The sequence below is a fragment of the Drosophila novamexicana genome, unplaced genomic scaffold, assembly GCF_003285875.2.
Source record: "Drosophila novamexicana strain 15010-1031.04,08,12 unplaced genomic scaffold, DnovRS2.1 tig00000193-arrow-pilon, whole genome shotgun sequence".
Lineage (NCBI taxonomy): Eukaryota > Metazoa > Arthropoda > Insecta > Diptera > Drosophilidae > Drosophila > Drosophila novamexicana.
The window spans coordinates 5,906,481-5,926,423 of record NW_020824787.1 but is presented as its reverse complement, the minus strand read 5'-3'; the positions used below and the strand labels follow the sequence as shown (position 1 = coordinate 5,926,423).

The 19,943-nt window shown below is 40.9% G+C and overlaps 8 protein-coding genes across 8 annotated transcripts; 4 read left to right on the top strand and 4 right to left on the bottom strand.

Annotated features, from left to right (window-relative positions):
* The first annotated feature begins 65 nt into the window (after positions 1 to 65).
* LOC115759285 (C-type lectin 37Db-like) lies at positions 66 to 669 on the top strand. Its single transcript, XM_030700187.1, has 2 exons — positions 66 to 181; positions 245 to 669. Exons 1-2 carry the CDS (start codon positions 112 to 114, stop codon positions 667 to 669), a joined length of 495 nt encoding a protein of 164 aa, XP_030556047.1. The 5' UTR covers positions 66 to 111.
* Positions 670 to 855: 186 nt separating this feature from the next.
* Positions 856 to 1,667, bottom strand: LOC115758962 (trafficking protein particle complex subunit 4). Its single transcript, XM_030699765.1, has 2 exons — positions 1,424 to 1,667; positions 856 to 1,362 (listed from the first exon to the last, which is right to left on the bottom strand). Exons 1-2 carry the CDS (start codon positions 1,596 to 1,598, stop codon positions 878 to 880), a joined length of 660 nt encoding a protein of 219 aa, XP_030555625.1. The 5' UTR covers positions 1,599 to 1,667; the 3' UTR covers positions 856 to 877.
* A 319-nt stretch (positions 1,668 to 1,986) lies between these two features.
* LOC115758615 (probable cGMP 3',5'-cyclic phosphodiesterase subunit delta) lies at positions 1,987 to 2,990 on the top strand. The gene has a single exon (XM_030699348.1). It carries the CDS (start codon positions 2,180 to 2,182, stop codon positions 2,633 to 2,635), a length of 456 nt encoding a protein of 151 aa, XP_030555208.1. The 5' UTR covers positions 1,987 to 2,179; the 3' UTR covers positions 2,636 to 2,990.
* A 606-nt stretch (positions 2,991 to 3,596) lies between these two features.
* On the top strand, positions 3,597 to 6,079 carry LOC115759284 (glutactin). The gene is made up of 5 exons (XM_030700186.1): positions 3,597 to 3,935; positions 4,143 to 4,298; positions 4,358 to 5,054; positions 5,184 to 5,380; positions 5,444 to 6,079. The coding sequence occupies exons 1-5, from the start codon at positions 3,597 to 3,599 to the stop codon at positions 6,077 to 6,079; spliced, it is 2,025 nt and encodes a 674-aa protein (XP_030556046.1).
* Positions 6,080 to 7,146: 1,067 nt separating this feature from the next.
* On the top strand, positions 7,147 to 8,036 carry LOC115758736 (accessory gland protein Acp29AB-like). The gene is made up of 2 exons (XM_030699486.1): positions 7,147 to 7,262; positions 7,322 to 8,036. The coding sequence occupies exons 1-2, from the start codon at positions 7,203 to 7,205 to the stop codon at positions 7,979 to 7,981; spliced, it is 720 nt and encodes a 239-aa protein (XP_030555346.1). The 5' UTR covers positions 7,147 to 7,202; the 3' UTR covers positions 7,982 to 8,036.
* A 232-nt stretch (positions 8,037 to 8,268) lies between these two features.
* On the bottom strand, positions 8,269 to 11,547 carry LOC115759117 (glutactin). The gene is made up of 4 exons (XM_030699959.1): positions 10,786 to 11,547; positions 9,432 to 10,103; positions 9,008 to 9,373; positions 8,269 to 8,949 (listed from the first exon to the last, which is right to left on the bottom strand). Exons 1-4 carry the CDS (start codon positions 11,008 to 11,010, stop codon positions 8,338 to 8,340), a joined length of 1,875 nt encoding a protein of 624 aa, XP_030555819.1. The 5' UTR covers positions 11,011 to 11,547; the 3' UTR covers positions 8,269 to 8,337.
* A 1,209-nt stretch (positions 11,548 to 12,756) lies between these two features.
* Positions 12,757 to 13,611, bottom strand: LOC115758591 (C-type lectin 37Db-like). Its single transcript, XM_030699311.1, has 2 exons — positions 13,514 to 13,611; positions 12,757 to 13,436 (listed from the first exon to the last, which is right to left on the bottom strand). The coding sequence occupies exons 1-2, from the start codon at positions 13,577 to 13,579 to the stop codon at positions 12,840 to 12,842; spliced, it is 663 nt and encodes a 220-aa protein (XP_030555171.1). The 5' UTR covers positions 13,580 to 13,611; the 3' UTR covers positions 12,757 to 12,839.
* Positions 13,612 to 14,645: 1,034 nt separating this feature from the next.
* On the bottom strand, positions 14,646 to 15,472 carry LOC115758528 (C-type lectin 37Db-like). Its single transcript, XM_030699219.1, has 2 exons — positions 15,372 to 15,472; positions 14,646 to 15,313 (listed from the first exon to the last, which is right to left on the bottom strand). Exons 1-2 carry the CDS (start codon positions 15,438 to 15,440, stop codon positions 14,696 to 14,698), a joined length of 687 nt encoding a protein of 228 aa, XP_030555079.1. The 5' UTR covers positions 15,441 to 15,472; the 3' UTR covers positions 14,646 to 14,695.
* Between the last annotated feature and the right edge of the window lie 4,471 nt (positions 15,473 to 19,943).

Genomic DNA, 19,943 nt, shown 5'->3' with positions numbered 1-19,943 from the left:
TCTTATCTTTTTTTTTTTTTGGTTTTTTGATAATTTCATGGGCAATGGACAAAAGTGTATAAATACAAAAAATTGCTCAAAAGAGCATTTAGAACTGGTAAAGCAGGCAAAATGGACGGCAAATTAATTTTCTTGCTATTTTCTATGCAACTATGGCATTTCAGCATGGCAAATGAAATACGTGAGTATCTTTAAGCAATTTAACAATTGCAAGCAATCATAATAAAATAATCTTTGCATCTAGCTGATGTTTTGGTGCAGTCAAATGAATTGGGAAAATGCGTTAGCAGCTGCAAGGATTTCCCAATCAAAATTGGCAATAAACTGTACCACATCGAGTCCAACTTGAAGGTGAACTGGTTTCAGGCAGCGGAGAATTGTCGCAAATGGGGCGGACATTTGCTTAACATTGAGAACAGCACTGAAATGGACGTGATAGTCTCCATAGTGCCCTCTAATCGTTTCTGGACATCCGCAAACTGCTTGGCCAAAACTGGGAACTTTATTTCGATAGCAACCGGAGAGGCCATGCCTTACTATAGATGGAAGGCTGGGCTACCGGACAATAAATCTGGAAATGAATACTGTGCCGAAGTTGCCGCAGGCGGTCTGAATGATGAAGCTTGTGAAACTCTTCTGAATTATGTGTGCCAGGCGAACATCCTATAAGAATGCTAATTCACAATTAATATGAATATTATTCTATTTAACATGTTTGTTTTTTTTTTACTGGGATTCTTAAGCGCTTTAATGCAGTGCTCAGAATTTAAGAACTGATTATCAATTGGCATCCAGAGTTAAAGATAGCTAAAGATAGCTAGAGTTAAAGATAGCTAGATACTTGTAGCCTAAAAGTTTTTTCAACAAATTATTATTTTTATTTATCAATATTGTTAATCCCTGTCTTCTCCACCTGCAACAGAAGTTCCTGCAACTTGTTGTCGAACAACTCGCAGCGTATAGGCATCTCCAGCGAATAGAACGGATTTTTTAGCACATAATCTGAATACAGCTCGTAGACTTTGCGCAGCAGCAGATCCATGCCGTTCAGGCCCGTTTCCGAGATCACGATGAACTTGACTCCGGTGAGCGTTTGAAAGCAATGCAACGTGAAGGTGTCCGCTTCCAACAGCTCAATGCCGGAGCTCTTGGGCTCCGGGCTCAGTTGACTGGCAATGGCAAACAGTGGATAGAACATGCTCGCGAGAAAGATTTTCTCGTTCGTTGTCATTTTGGGCCGGCTAAACTTCAGGTTGATCGGAAAGTTGTCGGGCGACTCCAGCGTCGTTTTCACGTCCCGTCCGTCCTCCAGCGTGGCGCCGTTGACTGGCATGCCATTGATGGCGACGAGCACATGTCCCACTGCAAACCAAAATTTATAGTGAGGCTTGACGGAGGGTGCAAAAGAAAAGGCAACGCCTACCATTGATGCCATCTTTGCGGTTAAACGACACGGAAACTTTCTTGGGGTCGTAGTCAAGCACCAAGTCCAGCGGGTAAGTGAATGTCTTCTCGTGCTCTATTCGAGGTACGTTATTGTCCAGGTTGAATATGAGGCCACCGGATTTGCTTACTATGTAGACGCCGTAAATAATCATTTCTACTTTTTTTTCGAGAAGTCGTCAGCTGATTGAAAGACAACAAACTAAACTACATTTTGCTAAACTGTTAATAACATTGAACAGCGATACACTGAAAGAAAACAACTTGCTTAGAAAACATTTTAAGTTGACAAAAATTGACAAAATGCTTTTTAGGTAACAGCTTTTTTTGAAATTAATTCGACACACTAAATAGAATAACAGGATGCTAATTGACTTAAAAGTTTAAACCAATGCCATTACATACCCCTAACATAGCCATAGCAGAGCCCAAGCTGAACACAGCTGTTTTAACCAGTGTTGCGGCAGCCACAAAAGTGTTCTTCAACACTCGTGCCTTGTTAACACGGATAATCGATATTTTTGTCACAGCCATCGATTGTATTCCAGCTGACACAGCTGGTTCTGAGCACAGCTACGCGTATATATGTATTTTTAGAATTAAAAATATTGCTATATACATAATTAGCATTAAAAATAAACATTGATTTTTTCCAAAAATATAATCTGAGCTGCAACAACGCGAATTTAACTGAAACAACGCTCTCTCTGGTTGTGACACTTATAGTGGCTTAATAATGGGCTCCGACGACCTCAGCGCAGGCGATAAAATCCAAAAGGGTTTCCAGATCAACTACATGATACTGCGCGATGCGGACACCGGCAAGGTAATCTGGCAGGAGAACAAGGACTTTTCTGCTCCAGATGTCGAGCACGAGGCGCGGGTACCCGTCAAGATTCTGGACATGCGCGCCGTATCGCGCGAGATCAATTTTAGCACGATTGAGGCAATGGAAAACTTTCGGCTCGACCAAAAAGTGCTCTTCAAGGGACGCATCATGGAGGAATGGTTCTTCGAGATGGGCTTCGTGGGCGCCAACACAACCAACACATGGCAGAGCACCATCGAGGCAGCACCCGAGTCCCAAATGATGCCCGCAAAAGTCTTAAATGGCAATGTGACAATTCAAACCAGTTTCTATGACAACGAAACACTCATCACAAAATCGGTTGTGCGCTTATATTACATATAAGCTGTGTGGGCGCCACACCAACGCACGCGCACACACACACAAACACACACATACACACACCCACAAAATCTCCCACTGTCAGGTGTTCGTCATATATATTGATCTGCTGCGGCTGCGGCTGCGGCGGGTGTGTTCATTCTTCTGCATTGCCGCAACGAGAAATAGTTCATGAAATGTTCTCAATTTAAATCGTATCAGCTTGCCAATGAATTGTTATCTGTGGATAAGAAGCAGAGCCATTTATTTGGGCATTTCTATGCAATTGTTTTTTATGCGTTTTTTAAGCTAGTGAAAACCATCATACATACATATAATGAAACTAGACTAATGCATTTTAATATCTAATTATTATTTAAAATGATTGTTTAACTTATTAATAAAGTATTAACGAATGTAATACAAATATGTACAAATACTTTGAGCCCAACCGATGTTCCTACTTTTATCTGTGTTATATTTATTTACTACGACCTCCGTTGACCTGTGAGCAAAAGCAAATTAAGGTCGTTATTTAGGCTTATTTTATATATACTCGTATCTATTTACATATTCGTATCTACTTATCTGTGACAGTGAGTAACTGCAAATGGGTCAAGAATTAGTTTGATATTGTTTTACTTTCAAAATCAAGCATAATCTTGACTTAAGAGAGACACTCTTAGCGTGCGTCCCTTAGGGCAAACGGGTTTTACTATTCTTAAATATTCATAATCAGAATTGGCAAAAATGGAATTTGATCGAAAAGATTAGGAAGCTTCGTGGCCATCGAATCGTTAACAGCGACTTGACCCCATTTCGTGCGAGCACCCATCAAAAATAGAACCGCCGCCAGGTGCCCGGTTAAGAGACACTTAATTATGACGCCGCAGACTAAAGAATCGACGCGAAAGTCTTCTTTTTGAGTAGCTAACCAACCTGGCCAACAGTTGAACTTGGACGCGTAGCGGCAACGGGTCAAATTATGGCAAATCCACGCAGCATTTTTTTGCTGCTATTTGTGGCGCTCCTAGCGCTGGTTGCCATCAGCGGCGTTTCGGCGCAGAAGAATAAGAAGCAACAGCAGCAGCGGCCCAATCCAGGCAACCCAGCGGCAAATGCGAACAGGCGCCCAAAACCCCAACAGCAAGCGCAGCGACCCCAAAAGCAAAAGCCAAATCAACCACAGCAAAATCCCAAGGTGTTTACCACGACGCTGCCGGCGCTGGGCAAGATACGCGGTCGCACTTTGGTCACCGAATGGACTGGCCAGAACGTTATGCAGTTTCTAGATATCCCGTATGGCAAAGCCGAGCGTTTTAAGGTACGGTTTCCCTCAAGCTAATACTTCTAATCCTTCAAATCTGCATAAATATTAGTTATACAAAACGTCGGCCGTAGAATTCCACAAAATCTCCACATAACGTAACTTCTCTAAACGATAATTTGTAATTTAAAATAGTATAAATAGATAAGAAAAAAGTATGAGAGAATTATGCTTATTTTATTAATTTATATTAATCCTTTAAAGGCGGCGGAACCAACGACACCTTGGAAGGGCATTCTGCAGGCCCATCGTCATCACGCCGGCTGCCCCTCCATTCAGGATTTGGTAAAATTTGCCAAGCTGGAGGAGAACGGTTATGACGTCGAGGACTGTCTGCGTCTTACAGTGAACACCAAATCGGTAGGTTTATAGCTGATATTTGTGTAACAAATTTAAATAACATGTTCTATGTACCAAAGTTGGAGGGTAAACAAGCTCCTGTCATGGTCTATGTCCATGGAGACTTCTTCTATGACGGCGACACTGTGGAAGCAGCACCCGGCTATCTGCTTGAGCGCGATGTGGTCTTAGTGTCAGTGCGTTATCGTCTTGGACCCTTCGGCTTCCTTTCCACTCTGAGCGAGGAAATGCCCGGCAACGCGGCTGTGACGGATCTTATTTTGGCCCTGAAATGGATAAATGAACACATTGCCGCCTTTGGCGGAGATCCACAGAGAGTGACACTCTTCGGCCAGGTAGGCGGAGCGGCTCTCATTAATGTCCTCACGTTGAGCCCGGCCGTGCCGGCGAACCTGTTCCATCGTGTCATCTATCAGTCCGGCACCGCTCTCTCGCCGGCCTTCATCACGGACTCGCCTTTGACAGCGACCAAGGAAATAGCACGCATCGCCGGTTGCAAGCAGCTGACCAAAACGGACTCCCTGCACAAGTGCTTCAATCGCATGAACGCCACCATGCTGCTAGCTGCCTTCAGTGTGCATGGCGAGAGGAAGCCTTCGGTTAGCGCCGGCGCATACGGAGGCGTACAGCTGGTCATCGGCGGGCCCTCTGGCATTCTGCCAGAGCATCCGGGTCGACTGCTTGCCGCCGAAAAGTTCGAGGCCTATCCCACCTTGGGTGGCAGTGTCAAGCACGGCGGCACCTTCATGATGAGAGGTAAGCGATTGCTTATTATGCAGCATTCCCTACTTGATATGTAGGCGCTACTAAGTCGTACATAGTATATAGCCCTTATTACTCATATTCATTCAGTTAACAACAATAGAACGAATCTCTTCTTCGTAGATCTATTTGTGGAGAGCTTCAACGAGAGCACATCGGACACTCAGATGACAGGGGCAAGGTACATTGATACAATCATTGAACAGATTAATGGCGCCGATCCGACGAGCTCTTGGCGAGAGTTCGCCGACGAGTATATCTTTAGTGAGGAGGACATTCGGAACGGCAGCTTCAAGCGCCTTACACCGGGTCTAATTGATGTGAGTAGCCCTGAATATTAAATACTCTGTAATACGTTTAATAAAATTAAATGCCTTGCTTAGCTCTGTAGCACTATTGCGCTGAAGAACCCTGTGCTCTTGGTCCTCCAGGCCAATGCCAAGAAGCTGGCCAATAGCACCTATTTGTACACCTTTGACTATGAGGGGGAGTTGAACCGTTATGCCACCGGCGAGGATGAGGCCATCGATGTGCCCTTCGACATGGGTGTCAGTCTGACCGACGAGAATCTCTACCTATTTCCCTGGCCGCGCATCAATATGCTCAATTCCAACAGCGATGTCAAGATAGCCAAGCGCATGGTGGCCCTTTGGACCTCATTCGCAGCTGATGGTGTTCCCAGGGCAGAGGGCTTGCCCGCGTGGTCTCCCATGAACGATGAAACTGGACCATACATGCATATCGGACGTACAGTCACATTTGGGGACAATTACTTGGACGAATACAGCATTGCGGTGCAGGAGGTTAAGCAGGGATATAACCTGGTCAACGATGATTACTACGAACTGGAGGCAGTCCTACGCGACGCCATTAATAAGCAGGAACAGCCGGCCGAATCCGATACAGACGAGGATGAGGACGAGGAACAGGAAGAAACGAATGATGACCCAGCAGCCACCGAGGCGCGTGGCCAGAACTTGGTTTTCATTGCCAGAAAATCGGCACGTATTCAACACTAGGTCCAAGATGAAAATGAACTTCGGTACACCTCAAAATTAATTTATTCTTTTGAGACTTAATAAATAATTTGTAGAATATAAAACTATCTATATAAAACTATAATGCCAGATCTGTTCGCCTAGTTATATAGAATATAAGTGGATTTCCCCAAGTTAGTTTGACAAGTGATCCAACTCGGTCGACTTCTGTCTTTAATGATTTAAATAATTGCCCCTGTTATCAGGCGTTTTAAAATTGATTTATTAACAAAAAACATTTAAGTCCCCTATACTATATACTGGGCATATGCGTGACCCATACTGCATCAATAAGACTATCTGACAGACTAGGCATCGTTCGGTTTTCTATTTCGAGTCAAGCATACATTTGAAACACGTAAGAGGTTCTAGACGGGAGCTCCCGACTAGGGAATACCCTGAACCCTCTTATTCCAACATCAAATATATATTCTATTTTAGAAGTTATATGTCAAGTTTGGTGACTCTAGCTCTTATTATTTACCAAAATTGCCCAAAAATCGATATAGATTTTTATCGATTGTTTGGAAACGGAGTAAGTTATCGATTATCGGAACTTATCAAACTCGATCTGCGCGGGAACTAGGAGCATCTACGTCTAAAATTTCAAGTCTCTAGCTCTTATAGGTTCTGAGATCCTTGCGTTCATACATACGGACGGACGGACCGACGGACGGACAGACAGACAGGCATGGCTAGATCAACTCGGCTATTGGTGCTGATCAAGAATATATATACTTTATGGGGTCGGAGATGCTTCCTTCTGCCTGTTACATACATTTGGATTTTGCACAAATACAATATACCCTTTTTACCCATTTTCAATGGGTTCAGGGTATAAAAATAAATAAATTCTTGGAAGTGTTCATCGCGAAATAAATATTATATTACTATCGCAAAGGGAATAATATTGAATTATATGTAGTACTCATATATAGGGTACAAAATAAATAATGATTGCATCAATATCACTGTTTTTTATAAATTATTATAAATGTACTCAATAATTCACATTCTGTGCGAGATTAATTTTCAGCGAAGCACAGCTCAGTCCGTTCGATTTCAAATCAGACATCGGGTTGCAGTTCCTCAGCTTTGTTTTACAATGGAATATTTCTTATTGGGAATTTTAATACTCATATCGATAGGATCCTTCAACTATGCGGTATGCAGCATAGTAAACCTAAAAAGAATTTTAATTAAGTAAATACCACAAACTTACAGCAAGAAACAACATCTTCAGAGGTATCTAAGAACCAGTGCGATGGGTACTGCTTCAAGTTCTTAAAGCCATGGCTGGAAAACGTAGGCGTCATGCAGAAACTTTGGATGGTATGTGATATAAGCAAGCTGACGAATACCCAATCCAGACTTGATAAAATTGAGGGTAGGATGGTGAAGCAAGAGGAAAACTCTGCCAGCTTTTCGAAAGCAGTCGAGGAAACTAAGCAGAAACTGTTAGAGCAAAGCAAGTTGATCGGCAAACAAAAACACAGCTTTCAAGTGCCGTTTCAGAAAATCGGATCCAAATATTATTATATTGAGCAGCAACAGAAGATCAATTGGTTTGGGGCGGTACACAGATGTAGCGAGTTCGGCGGCCATCTGATCAGTTTAGATAGCCAGAGTGAGCTGGATGCAATAATTCCCCATTTGGATGCCAAACGATTCTATTGGATTGATGTAAATAACCTCAGCGAGAAGGAGGTTTACCGCTCGCTAACAACTGGCGTGAGGTCAAAATTTTTGAATTGGAAACGCAATGAGCCCAATAATGCCCGTGGTAATGAAAATTGCGTCCATTTGCAGGACTCTAATTTTGTAATGAATGACAATACATGCGGCGATCTCTTTTATTTTATTTGCGAGTCATTTAATGAATAAGCAATGAGTTATATTTTTTAAATAAATGTGCAATCAGCGGCAATGGATTTATATAATTTATTAAGCATTATCACTATTTTGGCCTAAGGGTTCTCCAACTTAATCCGAATGATCTGTGATGCGAACGAGACTTGTTTACAGTAAAGAAAATTCGATTCCGTCCACCCGCTTCGAAAGAAGCATTTTATATTTAAATTATTCAATTTCAATTTCCATTGGTTTCATGCCAATGAATAATATAATAATGAATAATAATATAATATTTATTTTATGTTAATTTTTATTCCTTAAAACGGTTTTATATCTTATAAGCAATACTAGTGAGTAGTAAACTAATTCCTCTAGTTGACTTGACACTAAAAGCGTATCTTGTTTCGATTTGGACGCCTTACGAGACTTTTCCGCACTTCCACTTTCTTGAGCTTGCTTGTGGCAGCTGTTGCTGCTGCTTGCCTCCTGCGCTGTGCCTGGCCCAGGTCTTTGCGGCGTGCGCGGTTACGCAAATAATAGATCTCACGTATGAGACTGTGGCCCTCTTCCTCGTCTCTCAGCGTAGCTGAAAACTCATTGAAGTAATTGCCGCCAATAGTAAGCGTCTCGTCGATCTTCATGTAGGGACCGTAGAGCGTTGTCATGGGTGGCCAGTAGCCGGATCGATATGAGCCCAGCGGATTGCCGGTAATAACAAAGTTTGTCCATAGGTCAACCATGCGATGTGCCATTGACATATCGGGAGGACTCAGGCGTTTGACATGGTCGGGATAGGGGAACAGGTAAAGTGCCTCATCGGTGAGCGAGACGCCCGCCTTGAAGGGACTCTGCATGTTCGTCTCCTCATCCATATCGCGGTATCGATTGAACTCGCCCGCATATTCAAAGGAGTAAAGGAACGTGTTGTCCGGATTGTGTTTGTTGTTCATGTTAAGAGCCAGCAGCACCGGCAGCTTGTGGTTTAAAGTGCCCGCCACCTGAAAGACATATCATATTTGGAATACGCGTTTTTTCATATGTGAAAGTCTTACTCACATCAATTAGCCGGGGTATTAGGGTGTCGAAAGTGCCGTTCTCCAGCAGGTGGCGATTAAAGAAGTCATGGGTGACAAAGCTGGTTAGCAGCATGGTCTTGTCGGTGCCCACGACCTGGCGTATAACGTGATCGATATAGTTGTAGGTATTGTATTCATCATCTGGTATCTTTCCCTCAAAGTCGTTCTCCACAATCTCATTCAGCACGCGTGTACCTGCGTTCTTGGGACATCCGCCCATTGCAGGATAGGAAAAGTTGGAATCCAGCATGAGATCATAGGGATGCTTGGGTAGCACGCCGCTGGGTCCACCGATTGTGAATTGTATGCCCCCAGTGTGACCAATGCCCAGATCTGATTTCTCAAGCTAACAAAATAACACTGTGAGCTGGCAAAGTCTGAGAGGAACTCTTAGTTCCACTTACCGCATGGTCCATGAATGCATTCAGCAGCTCCAAAGCACTAAGCTCCATTAGGCATTTATTGAGATCTCGCACGGTTACCATCTGGCAGTCGGCTTTTTCGGCAATTTCCTGCGCATGCTTCCGCGGATTGTCCTCCAGGAAGATGGGCATGATGGCTGAGCCGGAGTGATAAATCACTTGACTGAACAGGCCACGCTGCACCATCGGGGAGAGTGTGAGCAGATGCGCTATGGCTGCGCCACCCACCTGCCCGGCCACCGTAATGCGACTTGCATCGCCCCCAAAATACTTAATGAAGTGCTTAACGAATTGCAGGGCCAAGAATATATCGAGAAAGCCGGCATTGCCGGGTATCTCATCGGTTTTGGTCGATAAAAAACCAAATGGTCCCAGGCGATACTGCGGCGTCACTAACACCAGATCCTTTTCCAGCAGATAGTCGGGCGGCGCTTCCGAGTTGCTGCCCTCATAGAGGTACTCCCCGTGTATGTAGACTAGTACGGGCAGTCTCCCAGTCACATTCGGCGTGGTAATGCTCATCGTCAGGCAGTCCTCAACGTCCAGCACGTCGTCCAGCTTTTGCAATGCATCCATCGAAACTACAGACGGACAGCCGATCTTCTCCGCCGTCGCATCCATCACATCTTCCCAGGGCTCAATGGGACGCGGTGGCTGATATAGAACAAAACCATTCGGTTTTTATGATTAATGGATTTATGACATCAATAATCTTTGCAAAAATTGGTTTACGAAATTGATTGCCTTCCTAATCAAGCGAGCTTTCGTCGCTGCCGGCAAACTTAACGATTCGCGCCTCTCGTAGGTATTACGAGTATATTAGCTTTGATTAGGTCTTAGCCCACATAAATATTTATGAACTCGGCGAACCTATTCTTGATTGCTGTGTGGTTATAAATGGTTAATTTAGCAAGAGGTGAAATGTTCGCGGGTAGTAAAAGTTATCAAAAACAACCGGTTGGCTGACAGAAGGAAAAAGCTGACTCAACAAAATATTAACGTACGCCAAATCTAATTTATGGACAGCAGAGAAATTTCAAATGTACATGTCCATATTGCTCGATTAGCAGATACACTTCAATCAAGTCTGATATAGGTACACTTGGGAAAAAATCTTTTTAAATATCTTCTGTGTTAATCACAATGACGACAGTTTAAAATATGCATGTATGCAAAATGTCATCTGAATTTAGGTCATAAAGTCTTGAAAAAGAGACGGTTGGACTTGGCTGCTGATCGAAGCTGATGAAGTGGTATACACCATGTCTCTTTTTGCCTGTTGCTCTCATTAACTCTCTAAATTTTTCAGCTAAGCTGAGCCTCTTGAGCCACATACCTTGAAACGATGTTGTCCAGTTGGCGGCTCGGCGTATCTAACATCGACAAACTGCAACACTTCGCGCTTGGTCCAAGCGGTCTCCACTATTTTACCCTGTATAGAGCCCAATTTGGGCAACTCCACAATGGTATCCTTTTCCTCGTCATATTGCTTGCCGCGCACCCGCCCCTCGGCGCGGATCGCGCCCAGTGCGCAAACTGCGAGCACAATCGAAAATTGCATTTGGCAGCCTGAAAAGCACTCCAAAACGGCAAATGACCCTGGCCAAGATGCGACAGCACTCGTATAAGCACGGAACTCAACTGAACTTTGCCAGAAGATGGCGATTAGATTTTAGTCTTGGCCAGAGTAAAAGTTTCACCCGACGCCGCATACTTGGTGGCTTGCGAGACTCTTGCGAATAGTGCCAAGAAGAAGAAGGCGAAGTAGAAATTAGAAGATCCAAAACGAAATGCTCACCTACGTCGCTGCTGCTGTCCCATTATTATTCTTTTTGTATTTTCATGTGTGTTACTAATTAACTATGGACTTCTTTGTTTGCTCCGGTATCTGGTGCGGTGTTGATAAACGCCAAACAAAAGTAAAAGGGAAAATCGACAGCAATTTGCTAATAGCAGCCATCGGGAGGTCACTTCTAATTATAAGCTGAACCAATTTGTTTGGGTGATCTTCAATTTGGTCATCGGCTCTCAGCTCGGCCACGCTGTGGCCCCATGGGCTCAAACTTATTTCAGGCAACACACACAATTAATATTTGCTGGCAAATATCATGGGGGTTTCCATTAAAGCATTGCTTTACCCGTTTGTTTGTTATTCTCTCAACGAAAGTCGGCGCCTCGCATCGGATTGATTAGGTTCAATTATACTTTCAACGCTGCGGGCCAAAAGCTATGGCATTTAAATTTTAGATTTTTAAATTGAATTTTTCAATTCGCTAATGCTGCTACTGGTTTTTCGGCTTAATACTTTAGGTGCTTGCATTAAAGTTTTTCATTCGATGCGGTGGGTGAAAGTATTTACCTTGCTTTACGGTTCACAAATAGAAATGACCTGGCTGGGCGCCCCCATTTATGCTAAAAAAAATCGGCCAAGAGTTCGGGTCAATAACCCTGGAGAGCTTAACTGGACAAAGTTTGTAATCACATATACATAATATTTTAACATAAATTAGGTATCTATAGGAAGGTGATAACTTAATAACTTCAAAGCCACATCAGCATACATTAACCATCGCATTCTGTCTAGTGTGAATACTGGAGGTATCTTATAGAGTACGGTATTTGTGCTCTTGTGCTCTGTTAAATATATGGCATACGCAAGGGAAAATAAAATTTTTACGAATTTCAAATTACTGGAAAGTTAATCAGTAATTACTTTTAATTCTATTAACTCTCATACTACTGACCAAGCGTTGAAAAACATATTTAACTCTTAATTGTAACGAAATAGTCGCAAAAATCATTAAACAAAAAGTTCAAAAACCACATTAAAATAAAAACGAGAAAGAAAGGCTATCTTCAACACGCCGAAGATCCAATACCCTGGCATACCCAACCTGCATATATATGAGGAGTATAGTAAAACTAATAAATGCTGAGTTTGGTCAAGATGGTTTTTCATTAAGCAACTTAATTTTCGACCGATCGTTCCTATGGCAGCTATATGATATAGTGGTCCGATCCAGCTGGTTTTGACATCCTTGCTGCGTGCAACAGAAATAGATACTTCTGCAAAGTTTCATAAAGACAGCTTTAAAACTGGGGGACTAGTTCGTATAGAAACAGACAGACGGACAGACGGACATGGCTATAACGACTCGGCTGTTGATGATGATCAAGAATATATAAACTTTATGGGGTCGGAGATGTCTCCTTCTATGCGTTACACATTTCACGACAAAATTATAAGGGTATAAAATAATATATTGTATACTCTTTATCAAAATGCACAATAAGAAAATGTAAAAAGTTTTATTTAAAGTTTTTAATTATTATTCAAATTTAGTTGAATGGATATATAATTTGAAAACATATCGATGTTATGTTGAAAACTCAAGCACTATGCTGGCATATAAACCTGCACTTCGACTCGCATTCGTCATTCTTCATTTTCCACTCTTTAGTTCCTTGTAAGTAAACGCAATGGTTGCTTTTGTAAACCGTTTTTGGTTCCCCATCAATCCAAATCAATAGAGTTGCCTGATGTCCACTGGTTAGGGAAACCCAGTCGTCAGTTGTGCTGAGATCATTGATGTCTGTCCAATAGTCAACATCGGAACGCAAATGGCGTTTCAGCAAATCAAACTGCTTCGCACTTTGCAAATTGAGTAGGTGGCCGCCAAGCGCAACGCATTTTTGTGCAGCTCCATACCAATTAAGGGCCTCGGTATTTTCAATATAATAATATTGTGATTCGATTGGTTTAAACAATGGATTTATACATTTAGTTGTGGTATTTCTTATATTCTGCTCAGTGATCTCAATCTGAGATATAATCTTTTCGATTCTGTATGGTGAATTTATTTGCTGCTTGAAACACATCTCCAAATTGTCCCGCGTGAGAAGTCCTTGAGCCACGATAGGCTTTAAGGATTTCAAGCAATGTTCGCCACACTGATTTCCCAAATCGAGGTTACATGGCGACTTTGTCTATGATATACATACACATGTATATTATGCTTGTATCATATCAAATTACACTGCATCATAGTAGCTACGGTACTCACCAAGTCGTTTGCCCAGGAATCTTGCTTGGGAAAAACAAGCATTAGCAAAATTAAATATTTTTGCATTTTAAATGATAATGTTACTCAATCTGAATATTGATTAGTACTGAAACTATATCGGATAATATACCTACCTGGACGAATATCTACGCATGTTAGTTAAGATCAATTCAATACGGTCGAAAACGGAAGAAATTTGTTATGTGGCATTTGTCAAATAGGCGTTAAGTAAAAAGAAAATGTGGTCGACTACAATATCCCCTGCACCCCACGCTCAATATAATATATTAGCTTTTAGTTTGCATTCTTAAAATCATGAAATATAGTCAAATATGAATTCCAAAATTCCTAACCAAATGCTGGGGTACAATTTTGTTTTCCTAATCTGCATACCATTCGATTTATCGACATGTTGTTCTGGTTATGGGATAGGAGAATAAGCTATTGTATTTTCCGAGATAAACAAACAATTGCGAAAAATATTTGACGAGAGAAGCATTTAGATTTAAGTGACTGGAAGCTGAGTACTTGGGTTGGAGAGAAGATAATTAAGTTTGTGATGGGGAAGGGCTATTATAGGAATAGAATAATAAGCGGAGCTAATTTAATCTTGCTGAGCCATTGCATTACTGTGGTAATTAGGGATAAAGGATGAGGTAATATTAGGACGTGTACATAATATTCGATATTTAAATTTGAGAAATACTGAGAAAAACTAACAATAACCAACAGCTTGGTAGAGACTTTAAATTTAAATCAATAAAAAGATTATCTAAAAATGGATTAGAAAACTTATTAGCTCAAGACAAAGTTAATATCGATTTTACAGAAATAGTAGATATAATGAGGACTTTATAGTTTCTAAATGTCAGCAGTCTGAAAATGTAGGCAATCGTAAAGTAAGTTCATCCGATATTATTCCCTAATGTGCCTAAATTTAGTAACAATATTATCGGCCGTACTTGCGACCAACAATTGTCTGATGGCTCACTCTGTTCCTGGAGATCAGAGTACCCGGATGCTTCGGCAGATGGTCAAGGTGATCGCCCACCACAAGCTTGAAGTTACCCAGAGCGCTCAGACCGCTCGTTTTGACGTTGTGACTAAGTTGGCCCATTCGTAAGCAATATAATTGATATGTGCAGTAGATTTTATTTGATATTATTAGACATCATTTATAAGCTATGAAGCTTCACAGATAAAACGATGAAACTGGGTACACTCTATGTCATTCATTTCCCAATTACCTGTATAATATGTCCATAAATGAGTACAATGCTCCTTATTTTCACTATTGTTTGGTTCACCATAACTCCAAAACACGTAGGCCGGTGTACGACCCGACGTCATCGAAATTTGTGTCCCGGTAACGCCAAGATCATTTATGTCGAGCCAATACCAAATGTTTTTGTTTAAGTGGGGCAATAAGTCTGTGAACTCGCGTTTATTTTGAAAACTAGCGAGATGCCCGTTAAACCGAGTACATTTGTTCAGAGCTCCAAACCAATTAAGTTTCTCCCTCTTTTCAATGTAATAAAATTTGCTTCCAATTTTCTGGAACGATTGACTTAGTAGATAATTTTCTCGATTTTCCAAATTTGTGGCAGAGCTATTTAGTTCAAGGAGTTTCAACTGATTCTCAATTTTGTCTAGTCTGTTTTTGGTGTTTCCTTGCAGGTTCGTGCTTTTACAAACCTTCAAAAGATTTTCAATTTTGGCTTCATTATCTCTCAATGGCCTTAATGCTTGGAGACAAAATTCGTTACATCGGCTCTCCAGGTTGCCAGAACAAGGTCCGTCCTATAAGTACATTAATTTTGTTTAATATATTTACATATATGCATGTTTTAATGCTAACCAAAACGACTGCCACGGACTTGCCCACAGTTAATATAAATAGCAAAATACCAACATTTTTAATTTTCATGACGATGTTCTTTATTTAGTGTCTGAACTTCTACTGAAACTAAAAGAGAAAATGTACCGAGTTTTATGCGATTTAAACAATTTAATACGCTTTAATATTATACGGACAAATTTGAACAAATATTCGTTTTTCGTTCCCTTGTTCTTACTTAACCAATGCAATTAATCACAGCTATAAGCATATCTAATACGGTCATGTCTCCGCCCTAAAATATATTGTTCCTACAAAGGAGGAGGTATGTCGCTTCAAAGCGACATATTCTTGCGATTTATTTTGCTTCAACAAAATATATATAATTCGGATGTGTATAATAAAACTTGCGGGTATACCCCGAAATTGCCATGGTACGGAACCCTACTATCGAATAGCAAATAATTAAATTAACAATCAAGGTGGCTTATTAATATGTCAAAATACGATTCGGTCCGATTTTGCAATGTGTCGGCCAAATCTGTTCCGATTCTGGAAGCTTCTACCATTTTGGACTCGTAAAGATCAGTACTGTCGATTGGCGTTCAAAAGAGTTAGCCAAACTTCCTGAAAATCGGATGAAATTCCACCGCGCTATGGCGGTGGAAAATTTTGATATATTTTACATGCATTTGACTAAGAACAACATTGCCAGACTCGGATGCCAAATTGATCTAGAGGCCAAAACATGAACATAAAGACAAACCTTATGAAAATCGGTTGAGTTTTGTCCAAGTGATGGGAATGGGAAATTTCTAACCATGTCTATAATAGCGGGTATACCCCGGCCTTGCCCTTGGCACATTTTAAAACAAGTAAGTAGCTCTAGTCGAGAGCTCCCGACTAGGGGATACCCTGACCTGATACCCTTCCAACATCAAATGCATATATATATTCTACTCTAGCTCTTATTATTTACCAAAATTGCCCAAAAAACATAGTATCGATATCGATTTTTATCGATTGCTGGGAAACGGAGTAAGTTATCAATTATCGGTAGCAAACACGATCTGCTCAGGCACTAGGAGGACCTACATCTAAAATTTCAAGTCTCTAGCTCTTGTAGCTTCTGAGATCCTTACGTTCATACATACGTACGGACGGACGGACGGACAGACAGACGGACATGGCTAGATCGACTCCGCTATTGATGCTGATCAAGAATACATATACTTTATGGGGTCGGAGAAGCTTCCTTCTGCCTGTTACATACATTTGGATTTTGCACAAATATAATATACCCTATACCCATTTTTGATGGGTTCAGGGCATAATCATCGAAAAAGTTTCGATTTTCGCCCCGACCTCTATTTTGAAAAAAAGCGTGATGTAACCCCTTGCCATTTTGTCGATTCGGGTCAAAATTTTGGATTTCCTTTTTTGATGCCAATCGATAGAACTGATCCTTACGATTCAAAAATGGTATGAAATTGCAAAATCGGACATTATTTGATGGAAATCTTCCAAACAAGCATCAAAAAGGTTGAATTTACTAAAGAATCAGTTTTTTGTCAACAACATTTTTCAACCCATCGATGATTAATTTGTTTGAATGCCAATTGATGGTAAGGATCCGTACGCATTCAAAAAGGTATAACATTTTAAAATCAGACATTATTTACCCGAGATATTAAAAAAAAATCATCGAAAAAGTTTCGATTTTCGCACCGACGAAAGGGCATATCTCCGCGCGGAGTTATGTCGATTTGGAACGTCATATCTCCGCGCGGAGTTATGTCGTTTTGGAACGTCACATCTCCGCACGGAGTTATGTCGTTTTGGAAATTCACATCTCCGCGCGGAGTTATGTCTTTTTGGAAAGTCACATCTCCGCGCGGAGTTATGTCGTTTTGGAACGTCATATCTCCGCGCGGAGCTATTACCCGAGAGCTATTACCCGGGGTATGATGGGTTGGAAAAAGTTGTTGATCAAAAAACGTTTCGTTGGTATAATCAACCTTTTTTGTTCTTTTTTTAGACTATCTCGGCCAAGTAATCTCAGAGTCGAAGCATTCGCCAACCCATACAAGAGACCTCGCTGAGAGGTGTCAGAAGACTCAAGAAAAGATCCTTTAGAGACCTCCTCCAACCACGACACAGGAGAAGCCCCACAGCCCACCTACTACCTACGTGACGGTGCTGCCTTACTCAAAGATGAGGGCTTTGACGTTTGTCCACGATAAAGCTTGAGGAGCCAACCAGGATTGGCGAGATACCACCTAAGTTAACGGTTTTGTAATAAAAATGTATGCTATTTTTTGATTCAATACAATAAACATATATAAGTTAAAAAAAAACAAACTTTTTTGACGATTTTTTTTTGAACTCTCGGGTAAATATATCCTGTTTTTGAAATGTTATACCTTTTTGAATTCGTACGAATCCCTACTATCATATCATACGGCATTCAAACAAATTTAAAATTGATGGGTTGAAATGAGTTGTTGACCAAAAAACATTTCGTTTGTAAAATCAACCTTTTTGATCATTTTTTTAGACTATCTCGGCCAAATAATCTCAGATTTTGGAATTTTATACTATTTTTGATTTGTAAGGATCAGTTCTATCGATTGGCATCAGAAAAATAAAAATCTAAATTTTGACCCAAATCGACCAAAAAGCAAGGGGTTACATCACGTTTTTTTCCAAAATCGGGGTAGGTTCGAATATCTCGGCGCGGAGTTATGTCGTTTTGGAACGTCATATCTCCCGCTTGAAGTTATGTCGTTTTGGAACGTCATATCTCCCGCCTGGAGTTATGTCGTTTTGGAACGTCATATCTTCGCGCGGAGTTATGTCGTTTTGGAACGTCATATCTGCGCGCGGAGCTATGTCGTTTTGGAACGTCATATCTCCGCGTGGAGCTATTACCCGAGAGCTATTACCCGGGGTATGATGGGTTGGAAAAAGTTGTTGACCAAAAAACGTTTCGTTGGTATAATCAACCTTTTTTGTTTATTTTTTTAGACTATCTCGGCCAAGTAATCTCAGAGTCGAAGCATTCGCCAACCCATACAAGAGACCTCGCTGAGAGGTGTGTAGTCAGAAGGCTCAAGAAAAGATCCTTTCTCCTCCAACCACGACACAGGAGAAGCCCCAGAGCCCACCTACTACCTACGTGACGGTGCAGCCTTACTAAAAGATGACGGCTTTGACGTTTATCCACGATAAAGCCTGAGGAGCCAACCAGGATTGGCGAAATACCACCTAAGTTAACGGTTTTGTAATAAAAATGTATGCTATTTTTTGATTCAATACAATAAACATATATAAGTTAAAAAAAAACAAACTTTTTTGACGATTTTTTTTTGAACTCTCGGGTAAATATATCCTGTTTTTGAAATGTTATACCTTTTTGAATTCGTACGAATCCCTACTATCATATCATACGGCATTCAAACAAATTAAAAATTGATGGGTTGAAATGAGTTGTTGACCAAAAAACATTTCGTTTGTAAAATCAACCTTTTTGATCATTTTTTTAGACTATCTCGGCCAAATAATCTCAGATTTTGGAATTTTATACTATTTTTGATTTGTAAGGATCAGTTCTATCGATTGGAATCAGAAAAATAAAAATCTAAATTTTGACCCAAATCGACCAAAAAGCAAGGGGTTACATCACGTTTTTTCCAAAATCGGGGTAGGTTCGAATATCTCAACTTGTTTGACGATTTTTTTGAAAATCTCGGGCTAATATAATCTCATTTTAAAATGTTATACCTTTTTGAATGCGTACGGATCCCTACTATCATATGGCATTCATTAAAAAAAAGTTGTTGCCCAAAAAACGTTTCGCTTGCCAAGTCCACCTTTTTTGGAGTATCTCAAGTGATTATCATTAAATTATGCTAAACGAAGTACTGTCCCAATCGAGCTCTCTCCACTGGATTTATTCAAGCCATATAAATAGGTAGCTTTATCTAAATCAATATACTTACTTTGCATACCCAAGCCCTTCTCTTCTTCCAACATCAAATGCATATATATATTCTATTTTAGAAGCTATATGTCAAGTTTGGTGACTCTAGCTCTTATTATTTACCAAAATTGCCCAAAAAACAGGATATCGATATCGATTGCTTGGAAACGGAGTAAGTTATCGATTATCGGAAACAAACTCGATCTGCGCGGGAACTAGGAGCATCTACATCTAAAATTTCAAGTCTCTAGCTCTTTTAGGTTCTGCGATCCTTGCGTTCATACATACGGACGGACGGACGGACAGACAGACGGGCATGGCTAGATCGACTCGGCTATTGATGCTGATCAAGAATACATATACTTTATGGGGTCGGAGCTGCTTCCTTCTGCCTGTTACATACATTTGGAATTTGCATAAATACAATATACCCTTATACTCATTTTTAATGGGTTCAGGGTATAAAAAATCTCTCAAAGATCTTTGAAAATGAGTTTTAAATCGATCGGACGGTAAACAAAAACCTTTCATACAACCGCTCTCCGCCAATATACCAACCACTGTTGAGGGCGAACTTTTCCAAATCCCTGAAACACATATTTATTAAGTTC